Raw genomic sequence first — 21,951 nt, 5'->3', positions numbered from 1 at the left:
AAAGGTGTTAAATTGTGTTTACATTTTTCCGAAACCCTGAAGTTGTTAAAGAAAAGATGCAGTAGTTCAGGAGTGTGTGCGCGCATTTGTGTGACTGTCTTCAAAGCGTTTTTTAAACATTAAATGAAAGCAGTAAAACTAGTATTTTTGTCTTTACAGCATGTGAATTTTGTGCCGGTGTAACATGCTGAATAAATCTGAAGTTCTTCCGTCAGTTTGTGTCAAGAAATTACTCATTTATCAATATACCTACAGCGAGACTGACAGTATGCAATCTTCATAGGGCCACTCCGACCGGAGGAAAGAGGAAAAGACACAGCACAGTGCAATCTCTTTACCACTCTGAGGGGAGAGAAGCCTCCCTTGGGGTTTATTGTAGCAAATCATGTGGTTATACAAAAGTTGGCAAAAACAACTCATTAATAAAAAGATACAGTGTGACATATGTAAGGAGTCACAGACAGTCAAAGCCACAGACATGATCCCAGACAGAATGTTTTCTCCTCTCATGCGCACCTGGCCTCACAAACAGGACACAGATATATGTGTCCTGATAATGACTGAACATAATGCAAAGCATTTAACTATATTTTCTTTAACATTATGTCATCATTCTTGACACAACTTCAACGGTTTCAACATAACATTGTATTGCATCAGATGCAGATAATCCTACATGTGGCAAAATGGCAAGTTCTTCCTCTGTGAGCTCACGTGCCAACTGAACCTCAGGGACTGACACCATGCCTCCATCCAGACGGTGTGGTCGATTCCATAGTCATCATAAACCTGAAAATCGGCGAAGCATGATCAGTATTGAACTTACAACTAATTTGACATGGCTCTGAGGAAGACGACAGTCGTACGTCGAAACATGTCAGGTAAACAAACCTAAAAACTAGATGTCTGTCTGATAAAAAAGGAAGGAAAAAAAAAACTAACTATAATTTGACATGGCATTGCACAAGTTAATTAAAATGTTAGGTCACCAAGTTGGGAAGAAATTGAAAGTTGGATCATTCTCCTTTTGTTAAAAAAGTTATGCATACTGTGCACCAGGTAAACTGAATTAATCATGAGTTATTTAGGAAACAATTTGAAGTAGATTTCTTTAACCTGTGTAGGATCCTCCATAGGGCCTTGCTCTCTGTATCGTATCCAGAGTTGCTGAGGTGACTGATTCCTTTCGGTTCTGAGACCATGGAAGTTCCAGGCATCTCTGAAACTGTTGAGGCTGTGCTGAATGACAGGAAGGAAGGTGTGGTGCAGTGCAAAAAGATGGACCTCGCTATCCGGATTCAGTATTCCCTGACCTTCCAGTGAAGTAAAGATCTGGTAGAAGAGGTCCAGTGTGTGTTCATAAACATCCCTCCACATCCTCTCAATCCTGTGTTCAGTAAAATAAGAAAATCAATGTTTTAAGACATTTTAGAGTCTCCTTACTACACAACCGCTCAAAAGTTATAGAACACATTACAGTATCACAAAAGTGAGTACACCCCTCACATTTCTGCTGATGATCTATAATGTTTCATGGGGCAGCACTGAAGAAATGATAACTTTCACAGTTTGCTGAAGACCAACAGACTGAGGACATGGATTACTGGAACCATCTCCTGTGGTCTTCTTGGGAAGTAAAGTTCACAGAAGGAAACATGAATGTCAACATGTATTGTTAGATAGTGAAGCAGAGCACGACCCTCTCCCCCCATGTTTCAGTGTCCGGGCAAGTGTCATATTGCTGGAAAGCTTAGATTCTACTCCTTGAAAACATATTCTCACTCATCAATGGCAGAGCTGTGGAGACTGAAAAGCAAAGTTCAATGAACTGAATAATCTGGAATTTCAATGAAAGCACTAGGAAAAAGTGTGGTTCACTAACGTTTGACCAGTAGTATGTATGTACTGTATGTGTTTATTTATTGAAACTATTTATTTACCGCTGATTGTGGACACTTCTTCCAGTGATGTGTGAATTCCTGTCGGCACCTCTACTTCTGATCATAAATTCTGCGACATCTGCATTCTCTCTCCCTTTATCAGACCGTACCCTTGACGGCAGTCCATACTGCTCAACAGCAGTCATGAAGCTCCGTAAGACCGTACTGGCTCTATTATTGCCAGCCACAGTGAGGTAGACCACAAGACGACCGAATCCGTCCACCCCTCCATGGATAACAAATCTCCACCTGTGAAGCAGTTGTAAACGCAAAAAGATGTCTGTAAATGAAGTGTTTATGTTGCTTTAAGACAAGCAATTCTTGTATAGTCAAATAGCCCTTGTTAAGAGTCATTGCACCATCAAAGTGTTTTTGGTTAATAATAAAGTTATAATGATAACATTATGGCATAACTGCCATTGACTCCAATCAGCAAAAATGGTCAAGCTACTGAAGACTTATATAGGCCCTAATGGTGATTAGATTGATAAGATGACAAAAAAGACATAAAAATGTTAAAATAATTTGATTAGTTTCCACTTTCTTCATGTTCAAAGGAGTGAGGATCTTCACAGACATTTTCTTCTTGTGAAATTCTACCCTTGATATTGAAATAAACAAGTGGCCCATTTTAACTAATCACATACATTTTCACCTGAGATTAAAATGTGTTCATTTATAAATACAGACTGCTCAAAAAAATAAAGGGAACACAGAAACAACACAGTGCAACACAATGTCAATCATACTTCATACATACATCTGAATTTAGCCTGTCCAGTTAGGAAGTGACACTGATTGTGAATCCATTTTGCCTACTGTTGTGCAAATTCAACAGGCAACAAATACAAAGGAGAGGCAATATCCAAAACGCGCCCTAACAGCAAAATGGATTCACAATCATAATCAGTGTTGCTTCCTAACTGGACAGGTTGATTGAGAAGTATGATTGACTTTGTATTGCACTGTGATTTTTCGATGTTCCCTTTATATTTTGAGCAGACATATGACTTTAAAATCACAGAAGGGTAGATTATAAATGACTTTTGACAACAAATTCAATTTATGGTTATTCACTCCTGAGACTTTACGACAAAAGAGGCTCATTTCACTTAATGTTGTTACTACTAATATGACTGACCTGATGAGCTTATGATTCCCATCTATATGCCACAAGGAATTCGGGCCAGGTACAGAATACTGCCTTCGCCTTGACACACGCAGCCTTAAACGTCTCATGTGAACTCCTTCTGCATTGACTCTGCGTAGAGATTCTAGTACTCTTGAGCCTGGACGGAGATAAAGTATAGGCTAAAATCTTTGGACGACATGAATGAATGACAAATTTCACAGACAGTATAGCGACTGGAGGCTCCAGCTTGCCTGCGACCCTGTAGAACAGGATAAAGCGGCTACAGATAATGAGATGAGATGAGTATAGCGACTGGCAACCTCCTTAAAAACTCCTGTTCTGGTCATATTAATATGCTCACTTGGAACATGCACACCTCTTGCATTTAGATGACCACGCATGAGCTTGTACCCGGTGTTTGGATGTCTTCTGTGTATTTCAATAACCATGCGGTCCAACTCAGCATCGTCCACAGTTGAATAAAGGTCTTGCTTTCTGCACAAACAAAACATCAACTGCAATGGTCCTCGTTGAAACTCCAAACATTGTTGCAATTTCACTTGCTGGTATTCCACTAAGAACCTGCTGCTCAAGAACTGTAGTTGGAATATCAAATACGAAATTCCCCGATCCTTCTGGGTGGTGTAGAGGCCTGGTTGTACTGCGAGCTAAGCGATGGCGTACTTCTTCTAAATTTTCTGCCACTCTCCTGCAAAAGTCGCGGTCGGAAAGTGCGGAAACAACTCCAATAGCTTCGGTCAACTCTTCAATTTCATTTACTGCGTTGTCCGACTCCATCGTTCCTGCTTCCACACTATCTGCTAGGCTGTAAATACTATTTATCAAATTTTGAAACATTTAATTTGAGTCATCCGTACCCGCCATGTTTTCGGACATCATCATCATCATGCGGTCTGCTGCAAACGGGTTGGTTGTCAGACACATGGCACAGCCGCTTTACAGAACTGCACATGGTCAGACATGCAGAGTGCAGACCAAAGCAATCGATTACTCCAGATTGGCGTTAGTCCCGCCCACTGACTTTGATGGGTGAGGTTGACAGATTTAATTATTTCATGATGTGCCGGAACACACAGGCAATGAAATAATTAAATAAACAGAATGCAATAATTAATTAAATAGCGATATAAATATATATATTTACATGAAATAAATCGGGATTAAATTGATTATTTATACATTTATTTTCAATTTTAAACATTTAATTCAACTTTTATTAAATTAATGAAACATTTTATTATTTATTTAAAGGTTTATTTAAATAATTATCCGTGTCACAATTCATCCTCCATAGCCCATAAGGATGCGAGTGCTTTTGCCACTAAGCCCTTGTACGCTGCTACTCAGAAGAATAATGCGAGAGGCGCTGTAACCGTTGCTGTTCAGTCTGTTCGGAGTGTAGATGATGGAGTGTTGCGAGTGAAAAATCAGTTTTGTGCGCACTGTAAGAAGCGTGGTCACACAGTAGCAAATTGTTTCAAACTGAAGCGTGATTATTAAATCTTTAATCTTTACCACGCTTTAATAAGCGTGAAGATTAAATCTACCCCTTCTTACAGGGCTGACGTTAATTGTATATATCCTTTCTCCCTTTGACGTCTCGGAAAGACGAGAGAAATCAGGCTTTCGCTCCGTTTATTACGGACGCCGTTGTCACTTTGCCAGGTGTGCAAGGTAGGGGTGTGCCTGTGAAGGTGCTCCGTGACACGGCTGCCTCGCAAAGCTTTGTTTTGGAGAGTGTTTTGAATTTCAATGACAAGTCTTATACCGGTGAAAATGTCCTTGTGCAAGGTTTTGAGATGGGCTTTATTAGTGTCCCCCTTCATAGGGTTGTTCTCACATCTAATTTAGTTACTGGTGAGTTTAAACTGGGCGTGCGCCCTTTCCTCCCTGTTAAAGATGTGCACCTTTTGCTAGGTAATGATATTATGGGGGGAGTGGTTTTCCCTGGACCTGTCGTGACGAACATTGCTGAGGCTGAAAGCCCTGATAAATTAAGTGTGGAATTTCCTGATGTTTTCCACGCAAATGTTGTTACGCGTGCAATGGCCAAGAAGGCCGAGACTGCTGTAAAAACATGTAGGGATGATTATTTTGACCTCTCCGACACGTTTCTTGTTCATCCTTTGTCTGATAGTGGTGGGGCGAAAAAAAGAAACCCTCTCCGTTGTCGATGTTGCCTTGTTTTGCAGATATGTCTCTGAGCCGCGAACAGTTAATTCTTCAGCAGAAGAATGATTCCTCCCTTTCGTCTTTATTTTCTGACGCTGTATCAGAAAAAATTGAATTTATGCCCCAGGGCTATTTCAAGAGATGGAGCCCGGTTAGTGCGAAAGTGGAAGCTGTTTTGCAGTACCTTGTTCCCTCGTCTCGTCGTGAGTTAAGACGCTTTCTTGGAATGGTCGGTTATTACCGGTCATTCTGTAAGAATTTTTCCGCTGTAGCCGCACCTCTTACTGATCTCAGCTTAAAAAGGGCGTTTTTGTGGACTGCAGGGAGCCAGTTGGCTTTTGATTCTGTGAAGGCATTACTCACTACTACTCCTGTACTGGCAGCCCCTTTTCTGTGCCTTTTTCGCTGGCAGTTGATGCCAGTGATTTGGGGGCTGGAGCAGTACTGATGCAGCGTGGCTCTGATGGTGTGGAACATCCTCTGTTTTTTTTTTCCGTAAATATAAGTTATCAGCTCGCATATTCCACAATTGAAAAAGAGGCCCTGGCGCTTGTGTTGGCGCTCCAACATTTCGAGGTTTATGTCGGTGGGGCCGTTGAGCCTGTTGTAGTTTACACCGACCATAACCCGTTGACGTTTTTGCATCGTATGTGTAATCAAAATCAACGTCTGATGCGGTGGTGCCTCATCCTCCAGGGCTTTAACATCTCTATCCGACACATTCGTGGTAGCGAAAATGTGGTGGCAGATGCGCTTTCTCGCGTTTAGTTTTGATTGATCACTGTTATTATGCAGTGTTTAATCCATTGTCTGTTTAGAGTGCATATCGCGCCCTGGTAATAAACTGTGGGGTTTACTGTACACTAATTTGTAAATTTGTTTTTTTCCCCAGTTGAGCTGTGGTAGGGCTTGACTGAAGATGAGTATGGGTTCTCATTCTTATATGTATATATATTGGTTTTGGGGTTATTGGTATATTGTTTATCCCCCCCAGTTTATTTTTATGGGTGGGGGTGTTACGCGGTGCTGGTGTTGCTTGCGGTAATTACGTTTGTTAATGATGTGTTGCTGATCTTGTTAATGTCTCTCCAATCATATCCCATAGGTGGAGCGTTGGTGCATTGGTGTTGGGCTTACTGGGCGGGCCTCCAACTATAAAGACGCCCTAACTTCGTGATGGCTCTCTCTCTCTCTCTCTCTCTCGCTTGCTCTTCCTCTTTGAGCAGACGCCGGCACACGCGCACCGTTTAATGTTTTGTTAGTTAGTTCTGATTTCTGTTGTAAATAGCTTTAGCTGGTGGTGTTAGCTAGTTGAAGTTTTGGGTGGTTGTTCCTGCACGTTTTTGTAGAACAGTCAGTCAGTGTAGGCAGGCCCGTCGCCATGGGCGGGCCTTAGGGGGCCGTGCCCGCCCTGAGACTCATGTGGACCCGCCCTGCTGGAACCCAGAGCAGAGACTTTTTTTCATAGGAGACAGGTCACTGAAGAAATCGTCCACAGAAATGAATGGGGACAGTTCGTAACGGCAGCAAACATTCTAATCAACCGTCTCTGACGGCAGTACGGGTCTGCAAATATCCCGCCTGTTCCGCTGCCAACAACCAATCATATGTCGATCTGAACCAACAGCTTTCCAATCATCTTGCAGCTTCGTGCTCCGCTGTCCCTCTCCTGCCGTTATAGAAGTACTGCGCCTGCGCAGTGTCAAAATAATCCACGAGAAAAGTGGATTTTAAAGCTTTTTCTGAGTCATGAGAACCAACCTAACACTCAAGTATAATCAACTTTTCATGGCGATTTCAATCATATGCTCTTCGCGACCGTTAGTTTTCACAGAGTCCAGTATTGATATCTTCCCATTCATGTTCAGAGGGTCTGGTCTCACTAATCCGAAAAAGATGCCTGAAAGTGGCCGGCGAGTGACAGCACTTGGCCTGATAGGAGCCCGTCACAGCTGCTTCTTCTTTGTTTCCCCCCCCCCCCCTCAAAAAAAAAAACAAAAACGTAAACTACAAGTCAAAGTTTTTCAGTATAACAATAATAAAGAAAAATGTGCTCAATTTAAAATGTATTGAAACTATTCGAAATCGGCTGATCGGTTCATTCATTATTATCCGTGAGTACAGAGACACTAGTAATAATTTCTGGATCATTGCTATAAACGTGGACTAATATTTCTTGGGAACCAATGGGTTAATGACATGGAATGAACCAACCGACCAATCGCATTTTTTCTTCAAATGGTATCTGGGTAAATGAGCAGCTGTCTCAGCCAATCACATTTTATTGCTGGACGGGATCATATCACGACATCTTCCGGTAGATACCCGAAATCAGCTTTGTGCGTTGTGAGGCCAGCGGAGCAAAAAAAACAAAACAAAAAAACTTTTAATATGCTGAGCAATGTTTGATACATTTTGGAAAGTTGTTTTGGTTGCTTTATAGATTTCTTAGAATATTTAACTCGTCACGTCTGTGCTGCTCTCCTGGGTTGCTAGAAACAGTTGTGTTGCCCTGGCTTGGCGTATAAAATGTGTGTCCCCCCAAAGCAATTCAAGGCCCGTCCGTCAGTCCGTGTCTGGCGCCGGGTCTGAGTGTAGGTTAGGCAGACGACCGGAAGCTTTCACTGTTATTTTGTGCCTCGCGGCTGCGCGTGGGACACGGGAGCGAGGAAAGCTGGAACGAGGAGTCAGTTTTTGACTAGGCTTTTGTTTTGGTTTTCTTATTTCTTCTGCCAACTGCCCTGTACTATTTTTCCATTTTGCTGTTAAAACCTTTTCTTGTAAAATACCATCCTGTACTATTCCATTTTGCTGTTAAAACCTTTTCTTGTAAAATATGAAAAATATCAAGTAAAAAGGTAAAAACGTTAATGTATCATTTGTTGTCCGGCTGCTTTTATGTGTGATGTCCTACGGTAGTGGGAGGTCGTAACACACACCATTCTTTGGTAAGGCAAGGCAAGGCAAGTTTATTTATATAGCACATTTCATACACAATGGCAGTTCAATGTGCTTTACATAAGTAAAAACAAAAACAGTAAACAACTTGTGTGCTTAGGGTTGTTGTCTTGCTGCATGACCCACCTTCTCTTGAGATTCAGTTCATGGACAGATGTCCTGACATTTTCCTTTAGAATTTGCTGGTATAATTCAGAATTCATTGTTCCATCAATGATGGCAAGCCGTCCTGGCCCAGATGCAGCAAAACAGGCCCAGACCATGATACTATCACCACCATGTTTCACAGATGGGATAAGGTTCTTATGCTGGAATGCAGCGTTTTCCTTTCTCCAAACGTAATGCTTCTCATTTAAACCAAAATGTCTTATTTTGGTCTCGTCTGTCCACAAAACATTTTTCCAGTAGCCTTCTGGCTTGTCCATGTGATCTTTAGCAAATTGCAGATGAACAGCAATGTTCTTTTTGGAGAGTAGTGGCTTTCTCCTTGCAACCCTGCCATACACACCATTGTTGTTCAGTGTCCTCCTGATGGTGGACTCATGAACATTGACATTAGCCAATGTGAGAGAGGCCTTCAGTTGCTTAGAAGTTACCCTGGGGTCCTTTGTGACCTCACCGACTATTACATGCCTTGCCCTTAGAGTGATCTTTGCTGGTTGACCACTCCTGGGGAGGGTAACAATGGTCTTGAATTTCCTCCATTTGTACACAATCTGTCTGACTGTGGATTGGTGGAGTCCAAATTCTTTTGAGATGGTTTTGTAACCTTTTCCAGCCTGATAAGCATCAACAACGCTTTTTCTGAGGTCCTCAGAAATCTCCTTTGATTGTGCCATGATACACTTCCACAAACATGTGTTGTGAAGATTAGACTTTGATAGATCCCTGTTCTTTAAATAAAACAGGGTGCCCACTCACACCTGATTGTCATCCTATTGATTGAAAACACCTGACTCTAATTTCACCTTTAAATTAACTGCTAATCCTAGAGGTTCACATACTTTTGCCACTCACAGATATGTAATATTGGATAATTTTCCTCAATAAATAAATGACCAAGTATAATATTTTTGTCTCATTTGTTTAACTGGGTTCTCTTTATCTACTTTTAGGACTTGTGTGAAAATCTGATGATGTTTTAGGTCATATTTATGCAGAAATATAGACAATTCTAAAGGGTTCACAAACTTTCAAGCACCACTGTATATTATTCACGGCTTGAAATTCGCGGTGGTCCGGTCGCCCGAGGCGACTTAATTTGTCATTTGGCGGGTAATTCCTGTCACTAGCCAGCCCGACTGGCTAGTTGAAAATAAAAAATATATATGAAGCGAAGATTCATATATATAGGGCTGTGCGATATATCGAATACACTCAATATATCTCCGGAAATTCTGTGTGAGATACATAAAATTATTATATCGTAACTATCGAGTGTTTTATGGTCATCTGCCGACTTGCGTTTGTTTCGTGTTTGTTGCGTTTATTTTTTTTAGAACTTTTTATTTAAGCATTTTAAACATTTTACAAAACATTTCCTGACATATGACTTTGAAAATGTGTAATAGACTGTACATTAGAATGAGTTCCATAAAAGTAAATAAATAAATCATAAAATGAATAGATAAATTAATAGGGGTGAGAGGGAGGGGGAATTAAACTAAAAACAAAAGTCGAAATGGATAAATTAAATTAACTAATTAGTAAAACTCACTAGATAAATAAAAATAAAGGTAAGTAATAAAATATACATACATCTATTCATCATCCTACTCACTCTTGTATACATATACCTTCAAACACATGTATATACATATGTATAATTAGATTAAGGTAAAGAGGTATATTAATGTGTACAAATAATATATTAAAACAGGATAAGTAAATATAGCGTAGACTAGCAAACAAAAATTTGCATAGTTATATTAACAGAAGTAAAACGCTGACAATGACAGCAGGATTTTCTAAAGAGGAGCTTCCAACAGTACTCCATCACATCATCTCATCTATTGTACACCCAGGTACCTTGAAATACTAGTCCATCTTTGCATGAAAGTGTCCATCATGAGTTGCAGACTAGCCGTCATTCGCTCCATCATATATACATTTTTCAGTCTCTGGATCCACTGACCTATAGTTGGTGGTTTTACTTCTCTCCAGTTCACAGTAATCATTTTCTTCGCTACTAATAAGAGAATCCTCAGTATATATTGCTGGTCTGTATTATACATATCTTTGGGTATGACTCCCAACAAGAACAGCATTGGTTCCAGAGTAACATCTATCCCTAAAATAGGATCGATTTCCTTTTTAATATCATTCCAGAATCTCTGCAGTACTGGACAATCCCAGAAGATGTGTGTGGTGTCGCCAATACTTCCGCATTTTCGCCAACATAATGTCACATTAGGATTTTTCACATATGAGGAAATAATAAAGGGAGTATTAAAAAATCTGATCTTTACCTTCCAGTCAAACTCTTTCCACAGTTGACTGCTTATTCCCTTATGGCAGCCTGCCCATATATCTTTCCATGTAGAGTCTTCAATTATAAAGTTCATTTCTAATTCCCATTTTTCTTTGATGTACTCTGTGTTTTGTAAAGTGTCCGTTGCTAGCCTTTTATATATATTAGATAGGTGTTTTTTTGTTGGGAAATGTCTTTCTAGAACACTAATAAAGTATTCTTCTATTTCATTTGGATTTTTACTGACCATTTCTTTTTCCTTATGATTTGTAACATAATGTCTTATCTGAAGGTACCTGTATAGATCCTTTGATGGGAGGTCAAATTGTTCTTGAAGTTGAGAAAATGATTTAAATTCCGTTCCTTTGAAAAGTTGATTAATTGTACAAAGACCTTTGTCGGCCCATCTTTTAAACCCACTGTCCCACAGGGAGGGTGGGAACTCTATATTTCCTACTATCAACGTGGCCCTTGAGATCGATTCCAGTCCCCTGAGCATTTTTTTTTACTGTTGTCCAGACTTTTAAGGTGTGTTTTATCCATTCGTTCTTTATTTTGATTTTATTGACTGACTTTATATCCATAAATGGGAGTACTGATAAGGAAACACTCTTAACGGAGTCCTGCTCTATCTTGGTCCATATTGCCTCCCGATCATTTCCAAGCCATGCCACTATTGCATTTATTTGTGCAGCCCAGTAATAAATTTTAAGGTTTGGTAGACCTAAACCTCCTTTAGGTAACTGGAGGGATTTTAATCTTACCCTTGGTCTCTTCTTTTGCCATATAAATGTTAAAATTAGTTTATCTAACATTTTTAAAGTGGAAGCAGGTACTCTAATAGGGAGGGATTGGAACAAAAAGAGAAGTCTGGGTAATAGGTTCATTTTTACTGTCTCTACCGATCAAAGACATGGGTAGGATGTCCCACCATGTCACATCATTTTTTATTTGTTTAATTAATTTCCAGATTGTTTGTGTTCCTTTGTTAATTTATTTATTTCAGCTTCAAGTCCATGCCTTTGTTCAAGTCCAAGCCTTTGTTTCTTAATTCTGGATCCTATAGAGATAATCTTCCCTCTCATTGTGGCCTTACTGGCATCCCATACGACTGAGAGGGAGACATTACCATCATTTATAGTGAAGTACTCAGTCAGAGCTTCTTTTAATTCCTGATATTTATATCTGTTAGTAATAAAACATTAAGTCTCCAATATCTAAAGTGGATGTCTATTCCTAGGTTAATTTTCATGGTCACAGGGCCGTGGTCTGAGATAGAAATTGGTTCGAGTGTGCTTTTTTTTATTCTGTGTAGTTCAGTTTTTGATATACAAAAGAGATCTATCCTTGAATAGCTCCCATGTACTTGAGACATAAATCTCTCTGATTAGGGTGAAGCTGTTGCCAAATGTCCCCTAGAACTAGTTCCTTCATCATATCTGATAGCCCCTTGGACATTTTGGATTGAGATTGTCTTGTTGCAGGTAGCCTGTCCAATTTTGAATCCAGGGTGCAGTTAAAGTCGCCTCCAACTATTATAACCCCTTCACTTTTATCTGCAAGTAGGGTTGCTATCTTTTTTTTAAAAAAAAAAGGGCAATCTTCATTTGGGGCGTACACATTAAGTATAGTTATCTTTTTCCCTCCGATTGTGCCTATCACCATAACGTACCGGCCTTCATCATCATGAAAAATTCTCTCACTGTTGTAGTACACAGATTTATTAAATAGTATAGCAACCCCTCTCTTCTTTTTCCTCCCACATGACGCGCTGTAGACCTGATCTACCCACTCTCTCTTCAGTTTTAAATGTTCACTCTGCGAAAGGTGTTTTTCCTGGATTAGAGCAACAGAACAATGCAGTTTCTTTAATTGTCCCAAGATTTTTTTTCCTTTTGATCAGATTGTTAATTCCTCTTTTATATTGTAGTTTATGAAATTCAACTCAGCCATGATCTCTGTATGGTCTTATGATATAGCTCCCTACCTGTTTGTACATACACATCAAAGTAAATCTAATAACTAACAAAACGTTGTCTGTAGCATGTGTCAGGAAAAACAAATAACAAAGAACAGTACATATAACATAGAACTGAGCTTCCACTTCATCACTCTGACACTGGAACCGAACTAAAACTGCGTCAGATCCCCAGTGATATTATTGGGGCAGAGAGGTGTGACCTACCCTCTCTGTGGAGAAAAGCACACACACTGCGAATGTGACCAATATTACATTAAGATGTAAAAAAAGTCCGGATGAGTGTATTCCACTCATATATTCGAGCATAATCTCCTTCTGGACTATCTAACACATAACCTTATTTTGTGACAACAACATTTGTTTGAATAACTCTCAAAAAGAAAACCTAATGACGCTTATGGTATTTTTTTGTGCGGCTGTCAATCTTACCACTGGTTTGGTTGAAACAAGTTTTTTTTTTCTTATCCATCCTAGTGACAGTCACTTCAATCTTCCTCCTGTAGAAGGGCCTTGAAATCAGCTGGTGACAGAAACACTCTCCTTTTTCTCCTCTCTTGGCTCCTCCATCCATCCTTCAATTCTTCCTCGATGCGCTCCCTCTCCTGGCAGCGTACGTCAATCCCCAGTTCCTTCAACAATGTCGCGGCACCTGTTAGTGATGTGAATGTCTTCTCCCCGGTGTTCAGCTTGATACGCAGTTGTGCTGGGTATAGACACCTTCGCCTGTATGTCTTTCTTCTTAAGTTGTTTAATAACTTCGTGTAGCCTTTTCCGTTTTTGCTGTAGATTGGGAAAGTAGTCCTGATCAAAGTAGATCCGCTTGCCTTGAAAGAGGACTGGACCCTGGCTCCATGCCTGTTTTATGATTATGTCCTTCACTGCTGCATCCAAAAATCTCACTATAATTGATCTTAGGGGGGCTGTGGCATCTTTGGGTTTGGCCACTAGGGAATGATGTGCCCTTTCAATCTTAATGTCCAGATCTGGTGGTAGTTTAAGTTCCTTCTGGAGCAAGTCTTTAATAAATCCAGCCGTATCTTTCCCTTCACTGTCTTCCGGGATTTGAAAGATCCTAATATTGTTTCTTCTCAGTCTGTTTTGCATATCGTCACATTTTGCTGAGAGCTCAATGTCGCGATGCAGCAGGTATCTCAGTGCCCTGCGGTGGCATATTTCCATGTCCTCGGCCGCACCAATTCTCTCCTCCATTCTTCCTATTCTCTCTTCGTGTTCCGTCAGTTGGTCTTTTATGTCCGAAACAGTTTGTTCAACACAGCCGAGGGCTAGTTTGGTGTGATTGTGTCCGTCTTGGTTTTCTTTACGGAGTTTCCTTAACTCCTCCAGTACTGATGTATCAGACTGACTCATGTTGCTACTAACTTTGTTTTTGCTAGTTGGGCTCGGTTGATTCTGCTTATTATCCTGTTTTCCTCGCTGGGGGTCGGGTTTGTCCTGTTTCCTTTGACCGGCGGAGGAGCTCATGTTTTATAAATATATATTTAACGTTTCAGCGTCAATATATTATTGTTGTCACTCTTATCTATATTTTTGTCCAGCGGAGCTCGGCTGCTATGCTGCATGCACGTCAATGACGTCACCGGAAGTCTGTTGCGTTTGTTTAAAACATTTTCCGGTGATTTTCTCCCTGTCCCTCAGGCAGTAATATGAGAGGCTGCCTAAGGGTAAAAAAAAATAACGTCACACACTCGCCAACCAATCCCGGGCGACATCTAGGTGCTGAAAGGAACTTGCGGGAAGATTTTCTAGTTTCAGTTTACAGCGCTGACTCAGTTCGTGCAATCGCTGGTGTTGCATAGGCTACCGTGTAAGCTCTGTCAATTTCAGCAACAAATTTAAAATGGAAACAGACGGATTGGTTCCTAAAAGAACTAGTAAGGGGTCAGTCATCTGGCATTTTTTTGGATATCGCGAGGAGGACATGGAACAGCAAATGCCAATTTGTAAAGTGTGCAAAAAAACCCTGTCATCACGAAAGGCAGCAGCACTACAAATATGTTCCATCACCTGAAAACTCACCCGGTACAGTATGAAGAGTCTCTTAATCTCCGAACTACTTGCCCACGAGCTAACCCCCCCCACAAGCTAAACAAATGACCATAGCGGCCTCGTTCTATGAGAAAACGATTCAGAGATGGAGAGCTATAACGGATGCAATCACTAACATCATTGCCAAAGACATGATCCCAATTAGTATAATGGAAAAACCAGGCTTCCAAAAATTACTAAACACACTCGATCCCAAATATGAGTTGCCTGGTCGCAGACATTTTTACAGAGAAGGCAATACTGGAATTATACACATCTGAGAGGCAGAGCCAGAAAACATTCAGTTCAAAAGTGTGCAAAGAGAAAAAATATGTTTTGCAGATCTCTCTCTTCTCTCCCTCAATCTCTCTCTCTATTGTGAATGTTCCAGTGGTTCTCGGTAGTCAGGGTAATAGTTTGGAGATCTACCTCAATTTTTTAAATAATTTAATGAATGAGCACTTTTCTTATTTAGGCTAAATGTCTTTTTCAGTGTTGAGCTTGCACTTTATTGATTTGAGCTCTGTATTGTATTGCCCCTTTGTTGCAATTTTCAAGATTGTTTTTTCAGTTTGTGCTACATCTTTGTTGAATAAAAATAGTCTTATTTCAACTCAATTGTGATTAATCACGAACATGAAAATTTAAAATGTGTTGTTGAAAACCACCTGTAAAATTAACCAAGAATGTTATTTAATCTGCAGGGATTGTAGTGAAAACAGTAAAGAGTAAAAGTTAGATTTCATGAGGTCCTTTAGAGGAGATTTCAATATATCGTATATCATGAAATGAAGAAAATGTATCAGGATATTCATTTTTTCCCATATCGCACAGCCCTAATTCGGACACACCGTCAACTAAAGCTGCCACATATTAAGCGTGTGCCGTGTCTGTGTTAATCTGTGTTTATCGGCAGGACGGAAAATACCGAAGAATTCGGAATCACATCGTGTACGAGTCAGGCTGTCGTTTTTTTCACTCCTACGCATGCATATAACGCATCTCGTTGAATATTGCGGTAATCACGTTATCAAATTCAATAGATGTGGCCACATTATCGCTCATTTAAACATGTGTTTTTGTTGTTGTTTACATCTACATCTGCCAAAGCTACGCTGCGATGTGGAATTTTCTGAAAGGTGTACAGAAACCGCCAGAGACGGGGACAAAGCGACCTCGGTCTGAAGAGGAGAAAAAGACCACCGATAAAGCATACGAGAAGGAGAAATGACAAAGGACTTATAAGCAAACGTGGGAGCAGGGTAGGCCTTGGCTGTGATACAATTTTTTTGGAATAATTAATTTTTTTCAAGTTGATTCCTAGTCAATATGAAGCTCCTATGCTTTCTCTCTCATAAATGGTTAAATACAGAAAGCATGTTGGACATATTTTGGGTGCTATAATCATGATAGTAAGTATATTTGTTTTCAATACTCATACACCAGGTTGCCAAGTTTTCCAATATATTATTATTTGTTGATATTATATTATGGTGCTCTGTGTTGTTCTCATTTATGTATTTAACAACAGTATCAAAATACTCGGATCTTGAAATAAATGCACATTAGTCATGAACAATGGTAACTATTCTCTTTTGTGTTATTTTTGACAGAAGTAAAATTCATACATGAACAAATTTTGGCTAGTTGATTTTCTGTTTGGCTAGTTACTTTGGAAGGTAACTAGTCCGGCTGGCTGGTGAAAAAATATATGAATTTCTAGGCCTGTTATTTCTATGTTTATTTTGGAGGACCCCTCTGTAAATCACCCCCCAGTGAAGCTGGCTTTCTCAATAAAGATTATTTATTTATAAACACCACCGCACAGAGCGCTGGACAACCCCAATCTTTTAAGAGCAATGAGCTCTCTGCAGTCCATAGCGAGGAGCACAGGCATCACCCATGGCCTGAAGGAAACCGATGCCCAAAACTGGGTCTGGAGCTATGCCACAACCGGCGGACAAAACATTCAAAGAAAGGACATTCAAACAAAGAAAAAACATCAAGCTATACAGACACAAAGAAAAACAAAGGGGGAAAATAAAAAGCGCCGGTGAAAAGTCTCATCTCATCTCATTATCTCTAGCCGCTTTATCCTTCTACAGGGTCGCAGGCAAGCTGGAGCCTATCCCAGCTGACTATGGGCGAAAGGCGGGGTACACCCTGGACAAGTCGCCAGGCCATCACAGGGCTGACACATAGACACAGACAACCATTCACACTCACATTCACACCTACGGTCAATTTAGAGTCACCAGTTAACCTAACCTGCATGTCTTTGGACTGTGGGGGAAACCGGAGCACCCGGAGGAAACCCACGCGGACACGGGGAGAACATGCAAACTCCACACAGAAAGGCCCTCGCCGGCCCCGGGGCTCGAACCCAGGACCTTCTTGCTGTGAGGCGACAGAGCTAACCACTACACCACCGTGCCGCCCCCGGTGAAAAGTGCCAGCCAAAATGTGCACAATGTACTCTCAAATGGAAGGTTCCAAACCTCTTTGTGCTCTTCAACTCTATCTGCATGATTTTATGACTTTGCATGATTACTAATTGGACAGTTGCATGAGTGAACAGTTATATATGATGAAAGATAGCCATCCCCTTACATAAACCATTCAGCCATTTTCCACTCACAAGTCACATGGAGATTACTTTTAAGCCTGGCTGCTGATTTGCACAATTTCCCACATATCCGGCAGCACAGAGTGGGAGGATTGCAGCATTCTGAGGGTAAGTCTTTATGGACCCTAAGATGTCTTTTGAGTCCACCAAATTACCTGTAGATTTTACCATATACAGAGCATTTGTTGTCTGAAGGTGGTTTTGGGGCATTATGAACTGTGTGACCCTGCCTGCACATATGGAATCTGCAGTGACTTGCAAGACCAGCTTTAGACAGGAAAACACGATCACAAGTAACACAGATAAAATTAGATTTAAACCTGGGCTGCCAACTCTCACGCAATGAGTGTGAGACATACGCATTTGACTGTCTTCACACGCTCACATGCCATACCTCCGATTTCTCACGCTAGAAAAAAAATCTAGTTTATCTATCTGATCTAGGCTACCTATTGCATCGCGCCAACCACTTGCGATCGATCAATTATGCCTTACGCATGGCTAAACAGACAGAGAAGTGTTCCCTTCTGTACACACTCCCCTATGGTAGGTGGCGCATCTAATGATGCTGCACTCGCCGGAAGTTGGATAATTGCCTACCGTCAATTTAGAGGAAGAGGAGGGAGAAGAAGGTATCCGAGTTGAAGACGGGTGTCTCAGACAGGTTTGTACATATGTACGCCGATGTGTGGCGTTACTGGCGTAATTATGAACTTATATAAAGTTTCTTAATCGTTTTAGCCTATAAGTGTTGTGAGAATATTTAATGCCATTTCGAGAGCTGTGTACTAGGCATGCTAAATCATTATAGGCCTACTGCCATGCCGCAGCCTCTATCTTCCCCAACAAGCAGCACGGGAAAGCACCTCCTTAGCACACGTTTATTAAGGCACATTTTTAGTTTGTTTACTGTATGTTATCATACTTTATGACTTTATTTGAAGCCATACTGGAAATGTAAAATAAAGCAAGAGATAATATTACAAATGCAAGAAGAGCCATTAGCCACCATACCTATTGTTTATTTACAGGGTATTTATTTTTAATTATTTATAATGCATGTAATTGCTCAGTTAAAGTAAATAAAGCATGGTCACCTGTAATATCAAAGAACTTGAACTTGTTGTGAATAATTAAAAAAAAAGACAGAGAACAATATACTGAGGAGACAGGGTTTCAAAGAGGGCAAGACAGGTAGAGAATATTTGTCAGATAACAGGCCCTGATGAATGCTCTATTACTAATAAGAAACATAGATAAGAAATAAATTAATAAGAAATATATTAATATAGCTTATTTAAGTATGACCAAAATTTTTAAGCCCAACTTTGTGTGCACATTCCCACCTATGGCCAAGGTTCAGCTTTTTGTGTTTCAATACTGTTCAAATTTAATCATTTTAATGTTTCTTGTAGCACATGCATATTTTGCTTACTGTTTAAGCATTTTATTTGTTCTTTTGCTGTTGATATTTTTCCCCATGCCAATCTTCTGCTGAACCCAGTGGTGGGGAAAGCCCTTAAATGCATAATGAATAGTCAGTGAGGGACAATCTTATTTTTGCAACAGTTATTAAAAACTTAACATTTAGGCTACGTTCACACTGCAGGCTGAAGTGACTCAAATCCGATTGTAGTGCTTTCGGCATGTGGGTGGAGCACAGAGGACAGCAGGACAATGCTTTAGATATAGACAAGGCTTTGATTTCTCAACTTTTCAGTTAAGTCGCCGCTTTCTAGGAAGCGCCGTAAAACACACACACACTCGGTGTTCTGGTCCCGGGTTGCACCCCCTCTGCTCTCCCTCTGCCTCCTTAAATAGGGAGCGGTTACTGGGAAAACACACAAAACACAGGTTAATCACCGTCAGGTGTAGCGATTCTGCCACTCACCTTCCCTGGCTCCGCCCTCCTGTCACAGACCGGTGCTTGACCACGCCCCCGCTGCCACATACCCCCACCGCCCAACTCAGGCCGGGCGCCCGTCCGGCCTGCAGCCGACTCCCCCCCCCCTTGATGGGAGAGGAAGTCTGCCACGACCATCTGCGCTCCCGGCCTGTGGACCACCTTGAAGTTGAAGGGTTGGAGTGCCAGATACCAACAGGTGATCCACGCATTGGCATCCTTCATACGGTGGAGCCACTGGAGGGGCGTGTGGTCCGAACAGAGGGTGAAAGGGTGCCCCAGCAGGTAATAATGGAGGGTGAGGACCGCCCACTTGATCGCCAGGCATTCCTTCTCAATGGTGCTGTAGCGCCCCTCACGCACCGACAGCTTCTGACTGATGTACAGGATGGGGCGATCCTCCCCCTCCACCTGCTGGGACAAAACGGCCCCCAGCCCTCTGTCCAACGCATCCGTCTGCAACATAAAAGGGAGAGAGAAGTCAGGGGAGTGTAAAAGTGGCCCCCCACACAGTGCAGCCTTTACCTCAGAGAAAGCCCGCTGGCACTGCTCCGTCCACTGGCCCGGATCTGGCGCCTCCTTTTTAGTGAGGTCAGTCAGCGGGCTGGTGACGTCCGAATAATTAGGTATAAACCTACGATAGTAGCCAGACAGCCCCAGGAACTGTCTCACCCCCTTTTTGGTCTTGGGCCTCGGGCAGGCCGCAATCGCTGCCGTCTTATTAATTTGGGGACGCACCTGCCTGTTGCCCAAGTGGAAGCCCAGGTACCGTACTTCCACCCGCCCAATCGCACACTTCTTTGGGTTGGCAGTGAGACCCACCCGCCTCAGCGACCTAAGGACGGCCCTCAGGTGTTGCAGGTGCCGCTGCCAGTCATTACTATAAATGATAATATTGTCGAGATAAGCGGCCGCATAGGTGGCGTGGGGCCGGAGGACCCTGTCCATCAGCCGCTGAAACGTAGCGGGCGCCCCAAACAGCCCAAACGGATGTGTGACGAACTGGTGTAAGCCGAACGGTGTGGAAAAGGCCATTTTCTCCCGGGATAATGGAGTCAAGGGGATCTGCCAATATCCCTTTGTCAAATCCAGTGTCGAGTAAAAGCAAGCCATGCCTAGTCGATCGAGCAGCTCATCAATATGAGGCATTGGGTACGCGTCGAATTTAGACACCGCGTTGACTTTTCTATAGTCCACACAGAACCGGACCGACCCGTCGGCCTTGGGAACCAAGACCACCGGGCTGCTCCAGTCACTGTGGGACTCCTCGACGATGCCCATTTCGAGCATGGCCTGAAGTTCTTCCCGAACCACCTTTTTTTTGTGTTCGGGTAGTCTATAAGGGCGGCTACGCACTACCACCCCCGGGGGCGTCTCTGTGTGGTGTTCTATGAGGTTAGTGCGACCGGGCAGGGGCGAGAACACATCCGAAAACTCGGCCTGCAACTGGGCGACCTCTGTGAGTTGGGTCGGGGAGAGGTGGTCTCCACAGGGGACCGGAGAGGAACGTGATGCCAATGTCCCTCTTTGAACCTCCGGCCCCAGCTCCGCCTTCTCCGGAACTACCGACACCAACGCCACGGGGACCTCCTCGTTCCAGAGTTTAAGTAGATTGAGGTGGTAGATCTGTAGTGCCCCCTCCCTGTCTGTTCGCCTTACCTCATAGTCGACGTCCCCGACTCGCCGTGTGACCTCAAAGGGTCCTTGCCACTTGGTGATTAATTTGGAGCTCGACGTGGGCAACAGGACGAGTACCTTATCTCCTGGAGTGAACCCTCTAAGGCGCGTGCCCTTGTTGTACAGGCGGACTTGCCGTTCCTGGGCCTGCCGCAAATTCTCCTGAGTTAGGTGGGTGAGCGTGTGGAGTTTTGCGCGCAGGTCCATAATGTACTGAATTTCGTTTTTACTCTGTGAAGGTCCCTCCTCCCAATTTTCCCGCAGTACATCTAAGATGCCGCACGGCTTACGCCCATATAATAGTTCAAACGGGGAGAACCCCGTGGAGGCTTGGGGGACCTCTCGCACTGCAAATAACAAGGGTTCGAGCCACTTATCCCAGTTACGTGCGTCCTCACTTACGAATTTTTTGATTATATTTTTGAGGGTGCGATTGAACCGTTCAACTAAGCCGTCCGTTTGTGGGTGATAAACACTGGTGCAGATCGGCTTAATACTCAGTAGCCCATACAGTTCGCTCAGTGTTCGTGACATAAACGAGGTGCCTTGGTCAGTCAGAATCTCTTTCGGGATTCCAACCCGGGAGATGATGTGGAAGAGGGCCTCTGCAATACTGCATGCTGAGATATTGCGAAGAGGCACCGCTTCTGGGTATTGCGTTGCATAGTCCACCAGAACCAATATAAAGCGGTACCCTCGTGTTGACCGATCTAATGGCCCGACGAGATCCATCCCAATTCTTTCGAATGGGGTCTCGATTAATGGTAGGGGCCGCAAGGGCGCTTTTGGAATGGCCGCTGGATTTACTAACTGGCATTCGCGGCACGCCGTACACCACTTACGGACGTCGCCGCGAATCCCCGGCCAATAAAATTGGGCCATTATCCGGGCTAGTGTCTTATCCTGCCCTAGGTGTTCAGCCATGGGATTAAAGTGAGCCACCTGGAATACCAATTCCCGGCGGCTCTTTGGAATTAATAACTGTGTGACTCGCTCTTTTGTCTGAGTGTCCTGCATCACTCGGT

At 42.4% G+C, this 21,951-nt stretch overlaps 1 protein-coding gene across 4 annotated transcripts; it reads right to left on the bottom strand.

Moving 5' to 3' along the window:
- Nucleotides 1–333: 333 nt before the first annotated feature.
- On the bottom strand, nucleotides 334–4,164 carry LOC132874594 (uncharacterized). 4 transcript variants are annotated; one of them, XM_060910900.1, is made up of 6 exons: nucleotides 3,951–4,164; nucleotides 3,434–3,567; nucleotides 3,082–3,229; nucleotides 1,941–2,189; nucleotides 1,117–1,387; nucleotides 334–789 (listed from the first exon to the last, which is right to left on the bottom strand). In XM_060910900.1, exons 1-6 carry the CDS (start codon nucleotides 4,043–4,045, stop codon nucleotides 673–675), a joined length of 1,014 nt encoding a protein of 337 aa, XP_060766883.1. In that variant the 5' UTR covers nucleotides 4,046–4,164; the 3' UTR covers nucleotides 334–672. The 4 variants fall into 4 exon arrangements, 3 of the variants coding, with proteins under 3 accessions (XP_060766883.1, XP_060766884.1, XP_060766885.1); XM_060910901.1 differs by having other exon boundaries at nucleotides 3,449–3,567; XR_009651682.1 differs by lacking the exon at nucleotides 3,951–4,164 and having other exon boundaries at nucleotides 1,507–2,189; nucleotides 3,449–3,940.
- Nucleotides 4,165–21,951: the final 17,787 nt, after the last annotated feature.

Source organism: Neoarius graeffei, chromosome 26, assembly GCF_027579695.1.
Source record: "Neoarius graeffei isolate fNeoGra1 chromosome 26, fNeoGra1.pri, whole genome shotgun sequence".
Classification (NCBI taxonomy): Eukaryota; Metazoa; Chordata; class Actinopteri; order Siluriformes; family Ariidae; genus Neoarius; species Neoarius graeffei.
Note: the sequence above shows the minus strand (reverse complement) of the source record. Positions and strands in the feature narration are given on the sequence as shown.